The sequence below is a fragment of the Oenanthe melanoleuca genome, chromosome 12 (genome assembly GCF_029582105.1).
Source record: "Oenanthe melanoleuca isolate GR-GAL-2019-014 chromosome 12, OMel1.0, whole genome shotgun sequence".
Classification (NCBI taxonomy): domain Eukaryota; kingdom Metazoa; phylum Chordata; class Aves; order Passeriformes; family Muscicapidae; genus Oenanthe; species Oenanthe melanoleuca.
The window spans coordinates 13,920,827-13,944,328 of NC_079346.1; the positions used below are offsets into that span (position 1 = coordinate 13,920,827).

Below are 23,502 nucleotides of genomic sequence, written 5' to 3' on the forward strand. Positions count from 1 at the left end.
CTCCCGGGCCCGCCCCGGGGCGGTGCGAGCGGAGCGGAGCGGCCCCGCGCTCCGGAACGGGCGGTGCTGCTGCCCAGCCGTTTCCTGCCCGGGACGAGCGGAACGGAGCCGAGCGGAGCGGAGCCCAGCGGAGCCATGACTCACCAGACCGGCATCCACGGTGAGCGGCGCCCGCCGAGCGCTCGCGTTCCCCGGCCCGTCCCCGGGCTGCCCCCGCCGCCCGGCCCCCGCCCCGGCCGGCGCGGCCCCTCCGCGCCCCCCGCCACCCGCACCCCGGCCGCGCCCCGCGCCGCGCGCTGCGGGCCGTGTCGCGACAGCGGCGGCCGTGGGCGCGATACGGTGAAGCTTCCCGAAGGAGCCGGCAGGCTGCCTGCCATCGGCGGGGGATGGGGACGCTGAGTGAAGCTCGGAGCGTTTGGGTGCCCGGAGGAGGTGCGGGAGGGGTCTGGCCCCGGGGTCACCCTTTGTCCGGGTGATGCCCAGCGACGGGCTCGGACAGATGTGTCACGCACATCTGCAGCCCCGGACACCGCTCCTTGCCCGCGGGGCTGCCCGGCCCCAGCTGCTCCCCAGCCCGGGGGAGGTGCGCAGAGCCCGAGTGAATTCCTGCTTCCCGATTCCTCCGCCCGCTCCCCACAGGACCCAGCCGGCACCCCGACGCGGCGGCTTCTGCATTTCTGAGTGTGCTTGGTGCATGACTGACGGTGTGTCCTCACGGTGTTTCCCTCCTTCCCCCGCCTTGCCAGCTCAATTAGCAATATTAATCAGGAGTAGAGGTGCTGCATAATTTATGTAACGAATCAATATGCGAGCAGGGATGTGAGAGCAGCTGCCCCGGAGCCCTGCTCTGCGCGGTCGGGTGTGAATGCAGCCCCAGCGTGTCCCGGGAGGGAGCTGGGACATTGGCCTCGCAGCTCCCTCCGGTTAGCGCCTTTCTCCCGGGGTAGGACTTTGTGCTGCTGGTCCTTCCTGCCATGAGCATCCTTGTTCCTTCAGCATGGTCGAGAACATCCTTCCCCTCCAGTTGCTTCTGGAGGGCCTGTAGCTGACAAGTGGCCAGCGATGATGCTTAGATGTTTCTTCTGCTCTTGCTCAGGAGAGCTGGTGGTTGTTGATGGCATTTGGGTTCAGGTTCATCGCTTCTGGCTTAAGCTGAGATCCTGAAGTTCAGCCTCTAATTAAATCTCCCCTGTTTTGTAAAAATCCAACAATAATTTAAAAAGTTAAAATCAGCAGGAGGGACCCCTGAGCTCTGGGTATGCTGGCCCCACTGTGCAGAGTTGTCCATGGGGTTTGGGCAGGCAGGGGCTGTTGCACTGTGTGCCCCCAGAGGCTGTGCCTGTTGCTCGCTGGCCATGCCTGGCTGCTCCTGTGCTGCTGGTGCTGTCCTTCCCAGCACCCTGCAGCTGCCAGGGAGGGAGATGTGCCAGTTTGGCTCTCTCTGAGAGCACTAACCTTCGCTGACCTTGGTTGCCCACTGCTTGGCAAGCTGTGCCCAGTGCTGGGAGTCACCGTGACGTGCCCTGTCAGCGGGAAAGGGGAAGGGACTCGACTTCCCCAAGGAGCTGCAGCGGTGCAGGGTGGGGACGGAGCTGATGAGCCCTGGCAGGGGATTGCTGGGCTGGGGGTGGTGTCAAAGTCTCCCTGTGGCTGTGGAAAATAGCTTGTGTTGGGTGATCTTGCTGTGGCAGCACCTTGGGCATCTCTGGGTTCTCTCTCCATGCCCTGTTGTGCCGTCTCTCTTCCGGGAAGCTGCTGTTTCCTCTCTGAATGCAAATCTGCCCCTCCAACACCTGTGATGCGCAACTGCAGTGCTCCAGGCTTTAAGAGAACCCCCCCTAAGGTGGGTTTGGGATATTTCAGTCTGCCTCACCCGGTCACAGTAGTTGAATTAATTCTGTTTGTTCAGCAAAGAGCAGATTCCATACCAAATGAGGAACAGCAATCCCACTGCTGCTTTCAGTCCCTCTGCTGAGGTGCTGAGGTCTGTTGTTTGCTGAGGAGGAGGGATTGTTCACCTGTTCTTGGCTTCTGGGGCCTAGTTATCTTTGTGTGCACCCAGCATTTTCTGTTTTTTCATTCCCATTTCTCCCATATTTTCAGGAAGACATCTGCTCCCAGGGGAATTCTGATGAGATGCCGTGGCTGGCTTAGGGGAGGTTGCAGACAAGCTGAAGAGGGATTTTGCTTGACACTGTGCTAGATCTGTGTGAGGCAGGATGACGTGGTGCTGGGGAACCCCTGGAGCAGCCCCTGCTGCGATACTCCCACGTCATCCCAGCTTTTGGGGAGAAACAGGTGGAGGGGAAGTGATGCAGTGAGAGCTGGGATGTCAAAGTTTGCAATTAAGCCTGAGCCATTCATGCAGGGGCAAGAGGCTAATTATTATTTTTTTAGGTATCCCAGGCAGCTCTCTTGAAGATGCTGGCAAGAAAACCAGGCTGCCATGGAGACTGCCAGGCTGGGGAGGCGGTTGGAAGCTGTCAAAGGGTGCTGTGGGCTTCCTGGGGCTGGAAACCTGCTTTTTAGCTGCAGCTGGGAGGATTCATTGAGTGTTTTTGCAGTCCCTGTTTTTCTCTGAGTGGCATTAGATTAGAACAGCATTTGCTGCCTGAGCTTAGAACCTTGGGAAGGCGATGCTGAACCAGGGCTTTGATGCTGGTGGGAGGTCATCTGCTTTCAGTTGCTTCTGGGATCTCTTTCAAGACCACTGGGTAGAGAGAAAATGTCTCTTAGAGGGTATTTTTTTTTTCATCTAAAAAGTAGAGAAATCAAATGCATTTTGTTTCTTCAACCCAAAAATAGAATTTAGTCACTGCTCTTTCTGGGGGAGACAGCAAGATCTGGGGATAGGGGAGGACCTTTACTCCCATCCACAGCTGAGCTGCCTGCCAGGTGTGGATCTTCTTTGGGAACACATCTGGTGGGAGTGGATGTTTGCTTCAGGAGAAGCATAACCATGGTGCACATGGGCAGGAATGCTGTCAGCTGGGTGAAAAAAGAGCAGTGAGGTGGGACCCAGGAGTTGCTGGGTCTGCAAAAGTCTCCATGGAAAGCAGGTGGCTTCCTGACTCTCTAGTGAGAAGAAGGACCTTCTCTGCCCATCCATCACATCCTTAGCCCCTCTCCTCAGGCTGTGCTGGGAAGCAGCACTGGCTCCTGAGGTACCTGGATGCACAAATTTGGGAGGCAGCTTTGGAGTGCTGGAGGCACCTCCTAAGCAGAGACATGTCACAAAGTGCCATCAGCAAAGGAGAAGGGATGGCTGGTTCATGGCTGCTTTTATTCATGAGGAACAGAGGGCCCTGGGCTGCTCCAAGGATATTTTTGAGGAGCCAGACCCAGTTTCTTTTCTGGAGAAAACCTTGGAGGTTGATGCCCACTGGGGGTATAGCCCATATCCAAGTGCAGGGCATGTCAGGATGGCCAGAGTGGCAGCACCAGTGGAAGACCAGATAAATGCCCTGAGATATCAAACCCATTGAAGTCAAGCACCTAAAGTGATGGGATAGAGAAAATCCTTTGGAAAATGTGCAGTGAGAGACAAAATGCAGTGAGACTGTGGCCAGGGTCTGTGCCTGGGTGGGTACCTGCCCCCTCCAATGCACAAATCTGTGCTCTGCTGGTGCCTTTACTGGGCAGAGAAAAGGAGCAACAACCAGCAGCTTCTGCAAGCAAGGAAGGACCATGTGTGCTGCATCACCACTCTGCCCCAGTATCCAGCTGATGCTGCCTGCAGGCTGAGTGCTGCCTACCCTGGAGCAAGGGAAGGGATGAATAACTCCCATCCAAGGTGGCAAAGTGCAGACAAGACAGGTCCTGGGCACAGGTGGAAAATCAGGTGTTGAGAAGCAAATGTCTGGTGTCAGGCAGGTGGCTGAAAGTCTCTGGGCAGGATTTGCACTAAGGACCAGGAGCTATCCCTGTGAAATCCTGCATGAATACAGTCTAGCCCCACAGAAAATGGGGAGAAAAGCTTTGCTTGTCTCCTCTCTTGCACCCTTTTTTCCCCCCACCCCGCTCCCTTCTTTCTATTTTCTTCTGACATGTGTAGCTTTTTTCCTCAGAAAAGATTCCCTGCAAGGACATATTTATTTTTTCCATGGTGAGAAATAAAATCCTCTTACTGCTTAAACTGGCCAACCGTGTCCATCAGCAGAAAAGCTCTCTGCAGCAAGTCAGTTGAGCAGCACTGCATAAGGGAGTTATCCTGGGAGGATAGACTGAAAGGAAAGAGTTTTAGCAGCAGCAAAAGCTATTTTGTGCCTGTTGCAGTTGTATTATTTCCTGGATGCTCAGACTAGGAGCTGGGCAGAGCTGCCTGGGCAGGGAAAGTGTGAGTAATGCAGGTATAACCATGTTATTCATCACCATCTTGACTTCTGTCTGGCCAAGCATCCCTGGAACTTGGACAAGTTTTGCCTGGGTTTGTGGCTGGATTTTTGGCTGAGTTCCCCTGTTGCATCCCAGGCACGCTGTGGCCCGGACAGTGAAAGGGAAGCAGCCACTTGGAGTTGGAGATGATGTCCAGGGAATGAAAGATTGATGGCCAGAGGCTCGGGTTTCCTGTCGGGAGGGCAAGGTGACTTGATGTATTGAGAGAGGCATCTGTTTCAGGGAGCATGTATTATTGATCTGGGAGCTGGGCACTGCCTGGGAGCCTTGGGGATAGTCAAACAAGCAAAACCTCTTGCTGTCCCAACAAGTGGGCGAGAGGCTGGAGGAGGGATGCACAGGGGACATGCTGTGGCTGCTGCCTCCATCCCTGTCCTCCAGATTTCTCCACCCTGGCATCCCCAGGGAGAGATGGCCGGTCTTTGGCTATGGCTGTCATCCCTGCCTCTGTCCCCCTCCAGGCTCCTTGCAGCCCAGCTGTGCTCAGAGAAGCTAACTGGGGCTGTAAGCAGCAGAAAAAGGCTCGGTCTGGGAACAGCGTTTGGCAGGGTGGTACCCACAAGCACTGTCATTCAGCAGTTTAAACAGGAGTGATGCTTCAGGCTTCACTGGCACTGGAATTCTCTGGGGAGGATCCAAACAGGCACATCCCTGCACAGGGCAGTCCTCTGGCTGCAAGCAGCATGTCTGTCAGCAGGTGCAGGATCTGGCTGCCCTGCTGCTCCCTGAGCTGGGAGAGCCCAGCCTTTGGTCTGCACCTTTTGGGCAGTGCTGCCAGAGGGGAGGCACCATCCTGCCCTCTCCCCAGCTCAAATTCTTCTCTGGCTGTTTGCCTGCAGGGTCAGGCCACCTGAAGGCCACTGCTGGCCAGCCATCACCTCCCTGCCACACTGTGAGCTGCCCAGCCTGGGTGCCCAGTGCCATCAGCTGGCTCTGCTCAGCCCTCCATCCCAAATGGGCTGGGAGTGTGTGGGACAAGGGGACCTGAGACATGCTGTTATTTGGCTTCTAAATGCAGGTTGCTTGTTAACAGGGGACAACACATCTGCAGCCTACAAACAAGTGGGAGAGGGAGGTGCTGCAGGACTCAGTGGCTGAAGGTGGTTTTGGAATGGGGTCACTAGGTCTGCCAGGAGGGTCAACAGCAGGGCTGCCTTGCAGAAAGGCCAGAAAGTTCCTCAGATGCCACTGAGCTCATGCTGCCTCAAAGCAGCAACAATTTTCAGGGCAGGGATAGAGACATGGTGTCCTTCCCAGGGCTTGGTCCCCTCAACATGAGATTTCCCAAATGCCAAGGTGGCTCTTGATGTCTCTGGCTGGAAAATCAGTACAAGCTGTTCATGATTTTTGTTCTCTTCCTTGGGCCGGCCAGCTGTGGTTCCTTTGGTGGCTCCTGCACGCTGTGCCCTCTGGCACAGGTGCTGTCTGTGCTGTGCCTTGCTCCTTGCACGATGCTGAGCCTGGGTGTGCTGTTTGTGCTGTGCCTGCAGCCTTGTCAGCACCAGATAACGTGCTCATGCTCCTGTTCCTGCCTTCACAAATGACTCTGCCTGTGGCAGCATGAAGTGACTAACCTGGACTTGGCTTGTGACCCACCTCTCTATGGGGCTGCTGGGCCCTGCCCTGTCTGGTCCATTTCCCCAGTTATGGTACTTTGCTTCCTATTAAGTTTCATCCTATGTCTTTTTTCCCCAGCCCATTTCTCCAGTCTCCTGAGAGAACGGTGAATTTTTCTCCAGTGCACCCTTGCATCTCCTCTAGCTTCCCACCTTAGAGCTGCAGGAAGCACTGTTGCAGCTGCCAGAAGTGTTCATGGACATGTGGATAAACCTGCCCCACCACAGGTGCCCAGGACACCTTGCTCAATCCCACATCTGATACTTCCCTGAGTGAGTTACCCATGTGGTTTTGTGTTCACCACCACCATGTCCCCAAGCTGGCATCTGACACTTGGACACACTTAGGAGCTGAGCTGAGACCTCTGAAGCCCACAGGTCTCTGGCTCTGCTGGAGAAAGCATGAGGGATCTCATGCATCTTGGCCTCAGTAGATCCACACTGGATTTGTTTGTGGATTGTTTGTTCCAGGATTTTCCAGGAACCCATGTCTAGAGGGTGAGTTGGATGTGTGGGTCCCTTCTGCCCTATTGCTTCTCCCTCTCCCTTGGTTTTTGTGGTTTCCTCACCCGTGGGTTTTTCAGCTCTTGAGTTGTATCCTGGAGACTTCTTGGCAGGGGATGCCATGAGGCACCATCTCCAGGGCGAGGTCTCCTCCAGCTCTTCCTCCAGAGACAACTCTGGACTTCTCTATTAGTATTTCAGGCACACAAACCATCTTGTCGAGTCTGCTGTGCCAATTAAGCTGTAATCATGCTGTAATGAAGCAGTTGCTGATCTCATGCTCAAACCTTCCCTGGTTTATTGCTCTCCCTCCTCACTGGCTCTTGGCTCTGTGTTGTGAGAGGCAGAAGGGGACTTTGGAGACACTCTGGTGTTTTTATATAAATGAAAATTGATTTTAAAAAAAATCAGCAGAACAATCTTGCAAGCTCCCTCTGAAGTTTTTTTTTTTTTTTTGAAAGCTTTGCTGCTGTCTCCTCTGGGAATAGTCTCCCTCCTTGGAAGACCTTGTGGTATTTCCTGTGGTGCACTCAGTATCTCTGGCAGCATCCAGGCTTTTCCTCATCCCCTTCAGCCCCATGGTACCTACACACACCCTAGTGCTTGGCTGTCACTTGTCAGCCACTCAACTGCAAATCATCTCAGCTGTTGATCTTCAGGGCACTCCTAGGAGTTCCAAGTGGGCTACAGGGTTGCATTTTTCCAAATTCCTGATTTTCCAGCGCCTCCCCACCTGCCTTTGGGTTCTGGAAAGGGTGGAGTCAGACTGGAGGGGTTTGCAAGCTGGTTAGTACTGCCAGAGCTTTCCTATTTCTTCCCTGAAGGCTGATGCTATAGAAACATCAAATAGCAATTTTATTCTCTCATAGTTTTGCAGTGTTACAGGAATTGGTGAAATTTAATGCTTATTAAGAGCTTTTGTCTCCTGCATGAGGTTTCCTGGGTGTTTAAATGTCTTTTTCTCTTCCTCTTCCGCCTTGTGTGTGTGCAATAACCACAGATGCTGCCAGAAGGAAACAGCCACTCTCAATGGGGAAAGGGGCTAAAAATACCAGAGGATCCTTGGTTGGGCACAGCAGGAGCAGGCTGAGCTCCCAGCTGGCACTGGGAATGTCTGCTCTGGGAGATGGGAGAGCTACATGCTTTGATGCTGTTGGAGGGAGCATGCTTGTGGTGGGATTACACCAGCAAACCACCTGTTTGTCCCCTAAAATGCCATTAAGGAGTGTTGTGCCTTTGCTGGGGTGTCTGTGTGCCTGTTCCTGCAGGGTCCTGTCAGGATGGCATCTCTGGGTTTGTGTGGGAGCTGCTGCCTGCAGGGAGCCAGCCTGGGAGCTCTTCCTCTTCCTCGTGTGTGCCTCTTCTGTCTGTGGGAGGAGAAGCTCCCCTGCCCTCTGCTCAGGGCAGGCTGTGAGCTGGGGGAGCAGATGCATCACAGAGGTGCCACTTGTGGGGGACAGGCAGGAGTTTCCTGGGAGCTGCCCAGGGATTCCTCCTCCCTTGGGCTGGGGGAGCTGCAGGCAGTGCCCCAGCCAAGGCTCTGCCTGCAGGGGACTGAGGGCACCCCTGGGTGACAGTCGGTGGCCACTCATGTCCCTTGTGCTGGATAACATGAGGCTGCTCCTGGGACTGTGCCAGGGTGGTACCCATGGAATGGATATGGTTTTTGTAGGGATGGCTTCCTCTGCCAAGTGCCTTGGGTGTGGATGCTCAGGCTCCAGGTTCCTTCCTGCTGCTGGCTCTTTTGGTACAGCAAAGCCCTGGGAATGGAGGGGCTGCTGATGGACATTCCTGGTGTGGGCTAAGGGGCACCTGCTCAGGTCTCCAATCTTTGCAACACCAGTTTCTTGAGCATTTCTAACAAGCACAGCAGCTTTGAACTCACAGGGCCCCGTTTGCTGCATCCAGGAAGGGGCTTGAGTGGCTTTAGGGGACCCAGGCCAGGAGATGATCCTTGTTGAGGTTGGCCCTCACAGCCACATCTGCTGGCTTTGCCTTCAGACAGAGATGTCCCGGGTGGCACGGGGAGCTCTGTGCCACTGGTGCTTCCAGGGTGGGCAGATGGAGCCTCCAGTGCTGGCTGTGGGCTGCTCCTTCAACATCCAGTGCCTCCAGGATGCTGGAGACTGGTTGCCTTTGCCTGGTGCTCAGGGAGAGGGATGAGGAGGGATGCTCCCCGAAACGCTTCCCAAAAGCCTTCTGCAATCCAAGCCCTGCCAGCTCCAGAGCAAAACCCTGGGGCTGTTGCCTTTCCCTTCCCCATGGGCTCAGCTTCAGACCAGCATCTCCAGTTTGCAGTTGTGCTGGTTCCCAGCCTCTTGGGAGCAGCATCCTGCTGTGTGTCACAAGCCCAGGACATCACAGCCTGTCAGGACATCCTCCAGCCACCCGACTGTGCCAGCCCTGCCGCTCTGTAAAGCGAATCAGCTTGTCACTTGAGCTCTCCCTGCCTGCACTGGCCAAGCCATCATCTAAATTTGGGTGATTATGTTCACCCAGGCCAAGTATCAGGTTCTCTGGATCACATGTGCTCCCAGCTGCTATTTAACTCTGACACCTCAGGGAGACGCAGCACTTCTCTCCCAGCTTTTTGGGTTTTGTAGTATTGTTATTTTTTATTATAAATCTTTTGGCATCAGAGATTTAATTTTTTTAAAAAGTTTTTAAATTTCTATCCTGCCAAGTTGGTCCCTTTCTGGTCAGTCACTGAGCAGCCCAGCACCTGCTTTGATTGCTAAATCTGATCACCATGTTCTTGGTTCTTTCAGCCACCACAGAATTAAGGGACTTTTTTGCCAAAGCCCGAAATGGTTCAGTTCGGCTCATCAAGGTCATCATTGAGGACGGTAAGTCCCACTTTTAAGTGCTTTGATTTACACTCTGTCTGTTCTCTGTTTCCTCTCCTCCTTTCTTCTTCACCACTGTGGTGCCAGCTTGTGTTTTTGGAAACCTCAAGGAAAATGCTGCCGGGGCTTCTGAGCATGTGGCAGCCCAGACCTGAAATACAAGCCCAAACTTTGGGTGTGCTTGTGAGCAGCTCCTGGAGCCCCAGGGCAGCTCCAGTGGGGAACAGTGACTTTGCCAGCAGAGCAATACCAGCCTGGGGTCTGTGCTCTGTGGGGGCTTTTGCTGCTGCTGTGTTGTATTTGATTATGGGATCCCTGTGACAGGCTGCTGCAGGGACCCTGGGTCCTCTCTTGGGCGTGATGCTCAGGCATCTTCTTCCTCAGACATGCCATCCCACACCTGGCAAGGAGATGCTCGGGGCAGAGGGGTGCTCTGTGGCTCAGGGCCCAGCACAGGCCCACAGTAATATCCCATGAGAAATGTCGTACTCTGAGATCCTTCCCATCCCATGGGGCTGCCCCAGGCCCAGGATACAGGCTGGCACCAACCTTGCCCATGTTTGTCCCATGGAATGGGTCCTTTAGGTGGCCTCTGCATTGTTAAGCAAGTGAGCAGAGCTAAGCACTGATTGAGTGTCCCAGGGGCGGGGAGCTGCCCTGGTGTAGGTTTTCCATCACCTCGGCCTCATACAATTACATATGAATGACTTGTTTCTCACTGCGTGGGGACATTGCTGCCTTGCCAAGCTGCTGTCAGCACCTCCCCTGGGTGGGCAAACACCGAGGTGGATGTGTTTGTAAGGAGCCTGTGGTCATAAGGAGCCCACCTGACCTTTGGAGAGGCCACAACGTCCTGTTCAGGAGAGCAGCGTGACTGGAAATGCATGGGGCACATCTGTGGAACTGCAGCAAGGCTCAGCAGTGTTGGCTTTGTTCTTGGCAAGGACCCCATTTTTGTGGGTGGTGAAACATCCACATTGTTTCTTTGGAGTCTCTTTGACAATAATTTTTCCCTCTCTCGGCCTCTTCTGTTTCTAAAAAGTGGGAATCAGGTTTGTGTTTGTTGTCCCTAAGCCTGGATTTGGGATGCTTGTGCCACTGGTTCTGGGTTGTGGCTGCTGATGCCAGCAAGGGAGACTTTTTATCACCAATGGAAAACATTTCCCAATCTCTGCTCTGGCTGAATGGGATTTATTTATTTGTCCATTGTCAGCAGCAGGGCCACCACTCTTCTGTCACACAGGGGACCTCAGCGTGCTGGTACCCAGTAGAGAAGGACCTTTGGGTACTAACAAGTGGCAGATGTCACAGCCAGGCAGGTGGATGCTCGCCGTGGAAGCGAGGTGTCCAGAACTGCCTGGAGAGGAGTGTCAGCTGCCCTGCCTGAGCAGGGGATGTGGAAGAGGACCCTCCCTCTCTGCTGGATGGCTTGCAGCACGTTTTTCCCTATGGAGAATTTGTCTTGGGGTATTTTGGAGCAGGCAGCAGTGAGTAGAAGGAGAAGAAGGTGGTGCAAGGAGCCTTATGGCAGATGCTCTCTGTCTGAGCATCTCCAAGACCACCATTGTGGCTGAGTGACCCTTTGGGGGCAATTTGAGAGGTCACTGTGCCTTTGGAGAGCTGCTGGGAAGAGCTGAGATTGGATGGAGGAGGGAGTAGGGGAGCAGATGTGCACCAAGACTCAGCAGCAGTTTCCTGGCATGATGGCAGTATGTGCTCCAGCGTGTTTTTGGATGATGCTCTGCTCCTCACTCAGCAGGATTTGGGACAAGATTGGGCTTCCCTGGTGGATGCAGTTCTTCACTCCTAGGTGATGGTGTGCACTGAGTTTTGCAGATTGGCACCCACCAGAGCTGCAGGCAGGGCTCCCTAGCAGGGACATTTCAGAGCAAGGCATGGAGTGCTGGGGACACCTCGAGGGCCAGAAACACTCCTAGCTCTGCTTTTCCAGCAGCAGCTCCTGGTACAAGCAGCCTGATGTAGCCAGGCTGTATAATTTTGCTGAAGGATGTCTGCTCTGAGTTTGCCCTTTTTGACACTTCCCAAGGAAGACAATTTGTCCCTGAATGGACTGAGCAGAAGTGCAAAGAGCTCAGGGGAGAGTTGGAGGCTGGCAGCACGGCTGGGGTCCGGCTGAGTCACAGCCCGGGAATAGCCTGGAGTGACTCAGCACTGATTGCTTTGTGCCTGAGGTGTTGGCTTGTTTTGCAGACAGAGATACCCTGGAGCTGCCACGGGGTTTGGCCCTGCTAAATTCCTGCAGTTTCTTCAGGGTCTCAGGTCTTTGTGATGCACAAATCCATTCAGCTTTGTGTTTATTTTAGGAGTACACTGAGGTTCTTATGCTTCCCTTTCTCAAAACAGGTAGTTTTACCTTTGGCTTTACCTTGTTCTCTGCTGTCCTTGTTACTGAGCCAGCAGTTTGTGCCACCCATGCACAGGTAACTGGATTCAGTGGTGGGGCAGATGCCAGGGCAGTGCTGGGCAGGGGAGGGCTGCACTGCTGTCATAGGGCATGTCCTGCCTGGGTGGGAAGAAGGGGTGAGTAATTCCTCCCAAACACTTAATTCCTCAATCATTTTCTTTAAACCTTTATTGCCATGAGATTTGGAGCTGCTGGGCTGAATGGGTTGGGAGGGAGAGGGTTGTACCCCTGCCAAGAGGCTTCCTGGGCAGTGGGGCTGTGGGCAGAGGTCCTGGCAGGGCATGTGCCTGGCCAAGCATGCCCTCAAGTGCTGATTGTCCAAAACACCAAAACATTTTGCTCTGCCACCTCCAGAATTTCCTCCATATTGTTCTGAGTCCCTTAATCTGCCCCCAGACCTTTCTGCATCTACAAATGGAGTAAAAATACAGGCTGTTTTCCAATAACCTATGCTGGTATTCCCAGCACCACCACTTTTCCACCCAGCAATCTCAAAGCTTGACTTGACCCTTGCCAGGATGTGGATTCATGTTTGTAGGATGCCTGCACCAGTGTTTAAATCCCAGCTGAACATGCCCAGCTCACAGAGCTCCCAGTCCCACTGCCACTTGTGTAGCAGCTGAAAATAACACCTTGAGGTGTGTGTGAAATACACAGGTTGCTTCCAGAGGTTAGGGCTCTCCTGGCAGCATGGTCCCCCTCCAGGCTGGGGGCTGTGGGACATCCCTGCTGCCCACACACACAGGCTTTGGGTATCAGCTCTGATTTTGATACCCTGTGAGGTTACAGGGAATCCAGTGAGAGCAGCTTTGGCTCGTCATCCTGGATTTTGCTTAGACCATTAGTTTTCTCAGCACCCAAAATGTTGGTGGTTCTCTGTGTCCCTGCTGAGGTGTTCTAGTGACCCTAGGGCTTGTCCAGGTGGGATGGGGGAGGTCTTGTGGTCCCCTGTGAGCGAGGAGAGATGGTTGAGGACTGCAGAGCTGGAGGGAGCGGAATGGAAGAAAGTCACAGGTGGTCACCAGAGAGACTTTGCTGGTGAGAAACACAGGAGGGAAAGAGGTGGTTGACAGAAAGCTGGCAGAAAACTAGCCATTCACAGCAGCCACAGACCCATAGTCTCTCCTGGGGTGTCATCCAGGGAATGTACACTCCTGCATGTGACTCGAGGCCATAATTTGTTCTTCTGCTGTACAGCATCATTGTTGGAGCTGCAGGAGCCGCCACCTGGTCCTGCAAGATGAACCTTGCTTTCACCTAACACCACCTTTCCTGTGTTCTCCTTGCAGAGCAGCTCGTGCTGGGGGCCCACAAAGAGCTGTCCCGGCGCTGGGATGCTGACTATGACCCCTTTGTGCTGCCCTTGCTGGATGAGCAGCAGCCCTGCTACGTCCTGTACCGCCTGGACAGCCAGAACGCCCAGGGCTACGAGTGGCTCTTCATCTCCTGGTCCCCTGACAGCTCCCCGGTGAGCTCTGGGGCACCCAGCCTGGGGACAGGGGCTGCTGGGGGAGGAGCTGCCCGAGGGGGCTCTGCCCTGGGGCTGGGTGTTCACACCCTTGCTCACAGTGCCTGAGTTGAGAAATGGAGACTGCCCTGGGATGGGGAATTTTTTAAGACACAAAGAGATACACTGGAACTGTGTCTCTATTTTGGTGCTACTTGGGATGTAGAGGGGGGAGTGGTGTGGGCCATGAGGTCAGGATGGAGACATCCCACCATGGCCATTGCTGGGAAGAGCTGCCAGTGACACTGATTTGCCTCCAGCCTGGCCCTGCTCTGCTTGAGGCTGATGCAGAGTGGCTGCCATACCTCCTCCAGGCTTTGCTCCAAAATCAACTTTGGAGAGTGGGCACAAAAGGGCTGGTTAGATGGGAAGCAGGTTTAGAGGATGTCAGTGGGGTACAGCTTGGAAAATGCCATCCTGTTGAGCACATGCCTGTAATGGGTCTGAGATTTACTGATGTGTTAATGTGTATGCTTGCCTTCTGTATTCATATTTATCTGTGTATATATATGTATATGTGTGTATATATATTCCTGTGTATATATTTGTTATGATCTACAAGCTAGATAGATTTACTGCCATGTTAATACATGCACTGGTCACATGTAAAAATATATATACAAGCTATATTTATTTAATAATTTATAATTGTATTATAAATTTTATATGCACATACATATTTGTGCGTGTGTACATGTATAATATATATATATAATATATATATTATATATAATATATATTATATATAATAATATAATAATATAATATATATTATATTATATATATAATATTATATATATTTATATATATATATATATATATATATATATTTTAAATATGTATATCTTTCAACAAACCACTGAGGCTTTTACTGCAGGAGCATGGTGTGCCCTGGAGCACTTGCCAAAGCTCCTCTCTGCATTTTGCAGAATGGTGCAATAGAAGTGCCAAAGGCAAAAGTAACTTTTAAGTGTCTCTGTGGTATTTGTGCCTCCTCTAACCCAGCTGCTGGTGGGAAATGGTGCTCTGGAGCTCAGGGACTGGAAAGCAAAGCATGGAATAAACTGTTGGATTGTGGGCAGCACTTGGCAAGGCTGCAGCCCTGGAAATAGTGCTGGTGGGTTTTCCCAGCTGATCCCTACCCAGGGATGCTGCCATTAGAAATCAGACCGAGCTAGAAACTCGGAGGGTGCTGCCAGGAGATGCTGAGGTGTGTGGAGGCTGTGGTGAGATGGTGGCTGTGAGCACTGGGCCCCTCTGTGATCCCTGGTGCCCCTGTGTGACAGCAGTGCACCCCTGTCCTGGCAGGTCCGGCTGAAGATGCTGTACGCTGCCACCAGAGCCACGGTGAAGAAGGAGTTTGGAGGGGGGCACATAAAGGACGAGATGTTTGGCACAGTGAAGGTATGGTGGTGGGTCCTGGGCAGCCTTTTGGGTCTGACCCTGAGCTTCAGAGCCTGCCTGCAGCTCAGTGTGCAGGTGGTGGGATGTGGGATGCTGGGGTTTGGTGAGGGAGCAGCTGGGTGTTGGTCCTCCACAGTGCTGCTTTCTCCTGCCTGCATGGCTGTGGGCTGTGATAGGGAGTGTGGAGGAGGTGGGAGGAAGGCTGCAGGGTGTGGGGCTTTATGCTGAATGGGAGAAGTGCCAGGTGGTGGCAGTGTCACTCCAGCAGTGAGAGCTGCCTCTCTGCTGGGGTTATCTGCTGCCTGGCATGGAGGTTTCTTCTCTGCCATGGGCAGAGAGAGCTGCACAGCCAGGGCTCCTGGACATCAGTCCTGCTGGGGCCTCTGGGACTGGTGGAGCTGGGGAGCATTCCTGCTCTTCTCTAGGGTCCCTCTGCTGCTCCTGGGCTATGGGGTCTGCCTTTCCCTCTCACTTCATGAGCTTCATGGAACAGCCAGAGGAGCCCACTGCCACAGCCATGGGTGACTGGAGGGGAGGCAGAGTGGTCAGAACAGGCAGATCTAGTGTGGGATTTGCATGGGGGAATCCAAGAGCCTTAAGGATAGGAGGGAGCTTGAGACTCACTAGGTGGCTCAGACTCACCTGGAGGCTGTGGGTACACCCAGCCCTGCAGCAATGGCCAGCTGTGACACTCACCCTGTGGCTCTGTCTGCAGGAGGACGTGTCCCTCAGTGGTTACCAGAAGCACATGTCCTCCTGCTCTGCCCCAGCCCCGCTGACCGCAGCCGAGCAGGAGCTGCAGCAGATCCGCATCAACGAGGTGGGTGTGCAACAAATGGTGGGTGTGCAACAGGGGTGGGTGTGCAGGAGAGGTGGGTGTCCAACAGCCCTAGGAGAGGAGCCTGAGGCCCTCTGGGCACAAAGGGATGAAGGATGCAGGAGTGATCGTTCAGCTAAAAGGACTGGCTTATTTTTACTTCACTCTCTGCCATTTAAACCATTCCTGCCCTTCTCAAGGTGGATGAGCACCCTCACAGTCAAATTGGTAGCATAAATAGGAATTTACACTATTCTTTTTTCCCATTGCTTGCACATGAGCTGTTTTGCTGACAGTCAAAAGATGACTTGGGGCTGAAAGCTTGTCTCTAACCTGTGGGTATTGCAGCAAAAGCCAGAGCTGAGTTTGAAGATAGGGAAGGCAGGAGGAATTCAGGCTTATCTTTGGACTGCAGCAGCATCCTCTCCCGTATGCTTCCTTTATGTCTATAAATATGAGGGATGAGGGATGCTGTCCCAAGAAATACAGGTCTTAGCCTGCATATGAGGGCTTATATGCTGAAAAGATGTGGAAGTGGCACAGGGTAGGGCTGGAGGCACACAAGGCTGTGTCACCATTGTTCCCTGCTGGCCTTTCACAGCCTGTCTGGTGCTGTGACACACTGAGGCAGAAAAAGGGGTGTGCTCACTGTGTGGGGAGACCACCTGAAAGCAGTATTTTTTTGGGAAGGATGGGGGAATTTCCCTTAGATGCATGAAAAGCTTTCCTCTCCAGAGGAGCATCCCTCTCTTCTGGCTGTGCTGAGGCTGTGGTGCTCATGGTTGGAGCAGGACTTGGGTGGGAGATGTGAAGCCAATCAGCCTTGTGGCATTAATTAATAGCACAGATGAGGCAGGAAATTTCTACCTGTTGAAGCAGGTCTGGGGGTGATTTCTACCTGCCAAAGCAGGTCTGCAGGTGGCAAAGTTCAGGGACATTTGGGAGGTGCCACCAAGGGATGGTCTCCACCAATGGGTCTTAGGCCAGTTATCCCAGCTCCCAGCCTGGAGAGCCAGAATTTGTTCTGGAGCATCCAGGGAGATGCCCATTTTTGAAGAGAGAGGTCTGATGGTGAACTGGGTGGCTTGTCTGGCACCTTGGGATGTCTGCACTTGATGATCCTTGAGGGTCGCTTTTGGCTGAGCTGATTCTGTCATCTGCTATCACCTTGTCTGGCCTGTGCTGCAGGATTAAGTATTTTTGGGGGGCCATTGGGATGTGTTTTCCAGGGTCATATGGCCCAGGTAAGTGGTGCTTGTGATGCTCATTGATCTGCCTCATTCTCCTTCCCTCCCACCCTTGCCTTTGTGACATGCAGCTCCTGGATGCTGCTGTGTGGTTTGTTGGGGGTTATTTTAAGGGTACATGGTCCCCTGTGTCAGCCTGGGCCACAGGGAGGAGTCACTGACATTAAGAAAGAGATGAAGTTGAATATATATTTGCCTGTGGATTTAAAGGTGGTAAGCAGCCAAGTGCTGGGTGTGCTGAGGGGTCTCTGTGTTGGTGTTACAGTGATGCTTCCAGCCTTGTTCATTGCCTGCAGCTTGCAGGGTCCCTTGTGCACAGGCTCTGGGGTCTGGAGTGTGCTTGCACATGGCAGTGGAGTTTGGGGGAGCAGTGCATGGGAATGAGAGGTGAGGCCAGCACTGACCTGGCAATCAGCCCTGGGGCAAGCCCTGACCTCAGCACTTCTGTGTGTGTGCCCAGGCCCCTGCAAGGTCCAGGACCCTGTGCATCCCCTCGTGTTCAGTCAATCCATTAGGGTTTCAGAAAGGACACAAGGAACATGATTTCTTTAAAAGCCACCAGCCCACAAGTGCTTTGCTGTGCCCCTTGCCTGGAGCTGCTGCTGGGCCCCACTTCCCTCCCCTCTCACGCTGTTGCCTCGCAGCCTTCCGAGACACTGGCCAGATTTGCAGCCTCCACCTGCACATGGCTGTGTTTGTGGTCAGGCAGAAGCTGCCTGGGATCCTCCCCAGCTACCAGATGAGTGCAGAGAGGGGATGGGGAGAGAAGAGTAGGAGAACGCTGCAGGGCAGCAGCTTCAGGGCCAGCACAGCAGCCTTTGGCACTGAGCAAGGAAGGACTCAGGTCTGCTAATCCCCAGGGAGCTGCCCAGCCTTTGGGATAACAGGTTTTTAGGCTGTGGTTTGAGGATTTGATGATGTTGTGAGTTAACCTCCTTTATGATAGCTAGGTGGGAGCTCATGGAAATTTGCCACCTGCTTTATATATATATATTTTTAATAGCTGGAAAATGCCAGCTTTACTGAGCTGATAGTTGTCAGCAGACCGTGGGCTGAGACACAGCTTTGAATTTGGCATTGAGCTCAACACCCACAACTGGGGAGTCTTTGTAGAAGTGTTGCAGGTTCAGAAACATGGGTGGAGGGAGAGCTGGGCACATCCCATTGGGGCAGAAAAAGGCAGCCTTGGAGCTGGGAGAGGAGGCCGGAGAGCTGAGAAAAAACAAAGGTGAGGCCCATGAGGACTTTGCCATAAGAAATGCTCCTTAGGCAGGGTCAGCAGCATGCCAGGAGGGATGAAGGAGGAGGAGAAAATCTTACCTAAAGAAAAGGAGATAAAATAACCTCCCAGGCAAGCCTGCTGCTTGCAAGGTTGGGAGGTTGGGATGCAGCACATGCTCAGCTGTCCCATGCACTGCTCCCAGGCTGTGCCTTGGGGAGTGTTTCAGGCAGCCAGTTCTTAATATTTTTTAAAAGGGAAGGAGTAGAAAATACAGAGGTTTATGGGGCAGCTGATGTTGCTGGGACAAATTTCCATCTCTTGGTGTTTTTGGACTTCAGTGTGCTTTGTGTCAGAGCTAAGGTCTCGATGGTCCCTCTGTAACTCTCCCAGTCTTCTTGCTTTATGGGAGAGAAAGCTGGGGTTCTGGGGTTCTGGAGGTGTTGGCAGTGCTGATGTCCTTGTGCTGCACCTCTCCACAGGGTGGGACCAGGTGAACTTGTGTGTGTCCTTAATCCCTGGGCTCTTGCCCTCAGGCCCTTGCTGGTGCCACAGCACCCTGGGGGATGGTAGGACAGCAGAGCTGGAGTTCAACTAGACTTCGTGCCCAGCTGAGCAATTATTTCCCTTTCCCAAGGGCTGCACATCAACCCTGCTCATCCTCCAGGATGCCTGGCACGGATAGAGGCTTGAGCATTTTTTTCCTCACAGACCTTCCATATATGCTCCCTGGTAGAGGACAGACCAGAAGCTATTGCTGCAAGTGCTGCAACTCCTCCAGACCCTGGGTTGGGGCTAGTGTGACTGGGGAGCCACGAGGAGATGGGGCACAGGGATGGTGGTGGAGACCCTGCATGCCCAGGCTCTCCCTCCCAGCACTGCCATCTGCTGTGCCCCATTGCTGGGTGGTGCAGCTCCCTGCTGCTGGCCCATGGTGTGTCCCCTGCAGCTGTCCTGTCCCAGAGCCCCTCCCTGCGCCGGGTGCCATTGACAGTGTGTCTCCTCTCCCCACGCTGGCAGGATTCCTGCTCCCAAGACTCGAGCACTGAGATGGTAGGCTGCTCTGCCCGCTTGATGCCCGGGTTTTCCTTCTCCTGGCAGTGTTTTCCTGCATGCTCTGCTCTGGGCATCTGGCTCCATCATCTCCCCAGGGTGTGGCAACTGTGTGGGGCTGCTGTAACAAAGGGCAGCCTGTAACGAGACCCACTTTGGTGCTGCCAGTGGTTTTGAGATGTCATCTCAAACTTGTGTTTCTCTTGGCATGCCTTGACTTCTCTTCCTTTTCTCTGTCAGGGGGAGGGAAATGAAGAAAAAAAAAAAAAACAAGAGTTGGACTCTATGCAAACTCCCCAAAACCTATCCCAAAGGAAAGGGACCCATGCTCACTGCAGAACCCCTGGGATAGTGTTGCTGAGTGTTTCCCTGGGAGGGGGTCTTGAGGTGGGAGGGGCTCCTCTGCCGTGGGGGTGACACCATCTCCCTGTATCCTGTATTCTGTGGCAGATGGTGGGGGGCTGTTGCTGCTGCCCATCGCTGGTAGAGTACCCCGACCCCGAGGAGGTATGGTGTGCCCGCCGCGTCCTGCCCTTCTCCCAGTCCCACCAGGGACCCCTGCTGGGGCTGGATGGAGGCACCTGCAGCCTTTTGATGTCTCTGCAATCTCTTTCTGTCCCTCTTTGCAGTGGGGTGTGGTCTCTTGGACTAGGGGTTTGCTCAGGATATGGCTGGCAGCCTTTGCCTTGTAGAGGCTGTGGGGAAAACAGCAGCTGGGATCTTTCTGAGCTGTGGATCTCCAATCCCCAGCTGCAGCGTTGGAGGGCGTGTCTATGTGCTGCAGTTAAACCCACTGAGGAGGGTGGGGTGCCCAGCTGAGTGCTGTGATTTCAGGGCTTCCCCTGTCACCCACAGGCTGCAGTCAGAGATAATCAGAGAGGACGTGCCAGTGCTGTCACAGCATCCCTGCCAGGGATTCACTGGGAGATGTTGTTTTTGAGCTGGGCTTTGCTGAGAGTGAATCAGGAGGTGTGGGGGTGCATGGCTGGGTGATGTCTTGGATTGGTGGGATGGTGACAAGCACCACCATCCTGAGCCTGGCTGACTCTCAGTGGTTTAATGCCATGATCCCAGGTGTCAGACAGCTCCTTGGATGAGAAGCCTTCAGCTGCAGAAGCAGCTGGTTTTCCTATTCCTCCCTTCCCCACCCTTTGCACTGTGCCCTGACGCTGGAGGTGGTCTCCATCCGCAGGTGAAGACGGAGATCAGCGTGGAGAGCAAGCACCAGACACTGCAGGGCCTGGCCTTCCCCCTGCAGCTGGATGCCCAGCAAGCCATCCAGGCTCTCAAGCAGAAGAAAATCAACTACATCCAGCTGGTAGGTTCCTCACATGGCTTCCCTGTGCTCCACACCCCACATCCTGCTTCTGTCTCACTGCCATCTGCTCTCTGTCCATCAGAAGCTGGATCTGGAGCGGGAGACCATCGAGCTGGTGCACACAAGCCCCACAGAGATCTCTGACCTGCCCAAGAGGATCCCCCAGGACTCTGCTCGCTACCATTTCTTCCTGTACAAGCACTCGCACGAGGGAGATTACCTGGAGTCTGTTGGTGAGAGCCTCAGCACTGGGAAAGGCCAGTTGGAGCCTGTGCCCATCCCTGTTCTCCCTGGACCATTGGTTGCATGGGAAGCAAGCAGGGATGGGGATAGGAATGGTACATCAGGAAGCCTTGAGTCAGTTCCTCCTGCCCAAAGGGCAAACCCTTTGGTGCCAGGTGCAGTGCAGAGGATTTGGTGGTGGGTGGTTTGGTTTCCTCTGCTGTTTCAGGAGTACCAGGGGAGGTCTGGGAGGGGTGATGGATGGGATGGCTCACCCTCTGTTGCTGGATGTTATCTGGACTCTGTGAGCAGGGTGGGAGGCCCATGAGCCTGGGCAATGCCACAAGCCCTGCTCTTTTTGCAGTCTTTATCTACTCCATGCCTGGCTACAAGTGCAGCATTAAGGAGCGCATGCTCTACTCCAGCTGCAAGAGCCGGTTGCTGGACACTGTGGAGCAGGAGTTTTGCCTGGAGATAGCCAAGAAGGTGAGTGTGAGCCCCCAGAGCTGGTGGAGCTGGGACTGTGCTGCAGCCTCTCTGCAGGGTGTGGGGAGCTGGGTGCCCTAAGGGGTGTCAGTCCCTGCTGAGCCCGTTCGCCTGTGCTCAGATCGAGATCGACGACGGGGCGGAGCTGACGGCAGAGTTCCTGTACGAGGAGGTGCACCCCAAGCAGCACGCCTTCCGGCAGGCCTTCGCCAAGCCCCGGGGGCCCGTGGGCAAGCGGGGACAGAAGCGGCTCATCAAGGGCCCGGGCGAGAACGGCGAGGACAGTTAGATCTGCACGGACACCACCCAGCCCCGCGGCCTCCCCGCCTCCTCTGCGCTGACCTGGGGACCTTTCCCTCCATCTCAGCCTTTTTTTTTGTTGGTTTTTTTTACCTTTTTTTTTCCTCCTGTTTCATTCCTTTTTTAAACGACTGGATGGCTTGTTGCACCTGGGGGCAGAGCGATTGGGAGGGTTCAGGGTTGTTTCTCTTTCTTTTCCTTGTGGAGCAGCAGAGCCGTGTCCCCAGCCTTGCTCCTGTCCCCCTCAGGGTCACAGCACTGCTCTTGCTGTTCCCCGGGTGACTGAAGGACACACTCACCTGAAGGCTGCTCTATGCAAAGGGAAGGGAGTAATGTTGGGGACTCCTGTTTGAAAAGAGAAAGTGCTTCTTTCCCTGTCCCCCCAGCCTCCAGACTTTGTTCCCCTGTCCCACTCTTGGTGTGCACGGCCCCTCTGCCCCAGGCCTGGAGCGATCCCGCACCCCGCAGGGTGTGGGCAGGACCCCCGTGGGGTGGGCTTTGCTTCCTGTGGGACGGGGGATTCTCCCTGCAGAGAGCCAGGCAGTGGGAGGTGGAAGCTCCCCACTGAGTTCTAGCTCAGCCTGGACCTGGAGAAAGGTCACTGCCTTCAGGTGATGTTTGCATCTCCTGTTTGAACTGCCCAGTAAGGTTTTCCCCTCAGGAGCTGTTCTGGCCCTGACTCAGCCCCATTCCTGTTTAGGATGGGAGATGAGGGGCTCCTGGGCGCTGGTCCCCCACTCACCATTCCCAGCCCCCACCGATACCTTACCCCAGCTTCTCAGCTGGGTCTCTGGGCTGGGGCAGCCCCATGTCTCAATAACCACATGGGCTACCCCAAATCCTTGTGTGGGGGAGTGTGGCAGCCCCTGTGTGCCCCCAGGGATGTCCCCAGCCACCAAGGGCCATCATCAGCTCCACGGTCCGAGCTTGGCACCGTGATTGAGGCTGCACTGGGGGCTTGGGGGGACAGCACCTTGCTGCTGGGTACCAGTGAGGGCTCAAGAGCCACCTGTCTCCCTGAGAGGATGGAAAAGGGGTCAATGAAACCTGCCCTGTGCTTTCCAGCTGTGGCAGTGACCGTCCTGATGTTGCCTCGGCCTCAGTGGAGTCAGGGGGTTGAAGCTGGGGGGAGCAGAGCACACTGTACTGAACGCTGTATTTTCTAAAGAATAAAGTATTTTTAAAACAGTCTGATGCTCTTTGGAGATCCCCTGGGTTGTGCATGTTTGGGCATTCAGCAGCTGTGGGCTCTGGAGCTGCAAAGCAAATTGCTTGGACACGGCAAGCCAGGAGCCAGCAACTCTCACAGCCTGCCTGCCCTGGCTGAGTCCAGCCCTCACCACCCTGAAGGACATCCACACTTCGGTTGTGGCACAACCACAGTGCCTGGCAGAGATTTCTACACTGAGCCACTTCAGAGCAGGAGGCAGCATCCCTGCTCAGCCCAGCTTTCCTTGTTATAGTGGCCGGTGATGTTGCAAGGTTGTGAAGATGACCTGGGGGCTGTTCTTTTGCCTGGAGTGAATTCCTGCCTGGCCATAGGGAGGGAAGGTAGGAGGATTCAAAGCTAAGAGAAGAATTGAGAATGCCTGCATTGGAAATGCCTGCAGAATGGAGTCTGCCTTCATCCTAGGCTCCAAATCCTCCCACTCCTTGCCCAGGTGAGGGCATTGCTATGGCTTAGGTTTACCCTCCATGCCCAGGATAAGGTGGAAGATCTGCAAAGCTGTAAAACATTTCAAGAAAAGGTTTAATGCCAAAAAAAAAAAAAAAATCCAGTCCTGAATTAGTTTCCCTTTGACATAGAGGAGGATGGAAGATGCTGCTATGCAGGAAGCAGCCTCAGTGCAGGAAAGCTCCCTCTGTATATAAATGCTAATGAGCCTGGCTGACGCCACCAGAGTCATTTGACAAGCTGAGTCACCATTCTCCTTCGGATCTTCCTCCTCTTCTGTGCTTTATAGTTCCTAACTTGCCCAAATATTGAGGGGGAGTGAGGCTATGCCCCTTTCCCCACCTGTCCCACTCCCTGCCAGTGCAGCCATTCCAGGTGACAGGCCCCCTGTGCCAAGGCCCATGGTCATGGGAGAGATGTCCAGGAGAAGCTCACAGGCTAGGCTCCCTTTCCATCCCCTCTCATCCT

The 23,502-nt window shown here is 54.1% G+C and overlaps 1 protein-coding gene across 1 annotated transcript; it reads left to right on the forward strand.

Moving 5' to 3' along the window:
* Positions 1 to 31: 31 nt before the first annotated feature.
* TWF2 (twinfilin actin binding protein 2) lies at positions 32 to 22,550 on the forward strand. The gene is made up of 9 exons (XM_056501518.1): positions 32 to 160; positions 9,284 to 9,361; positions 13,076 to 13,254; positions 14,602 to 14,697; positions 15,413 to 15,517; positions 20,226 to 20,351; positions 20,434 to 20,584; positions 20,938 to 21,059; positions 21,181 to 22,550. The coding sequence occupies exons 1-9, from the start codon at positions 136 to 138 to the stop codon at positions 21,346 to 21,348; spliced, it is 1,050 nt and encodes a 349-aa protein (XP_056357493.1). The 5' UTR covers positions 32 to 135; the 3' UTR covers positions 21,349 to 22,550.
* The last annotated feature ends 952 nt before the right edge of the window (positions 22,551 to 23,502 follow it).

Bases quoted from the DNA above. Each gene is read 5' to 3' on its own strand.
- TWF2 (XM_056501518.1), top strand. From the start codon at position 136: ATGACTCACCAGACCGGCATCCACG. The intron at 161-9,283 runs GTGAGCGGCGCC...TGGTTCTTTCAG, and splicing joins TCACCAGACCGGCATCCACG to CCACCACAGAATTAAGGGAC. The intron at 20,585-20,937 runs GTGAGAGCCTCA...CTCTTTTTGCAG, and splicing joins AGATTACCTGGAGTCTGTTG to TCTTTATCTACTCCATGCCT.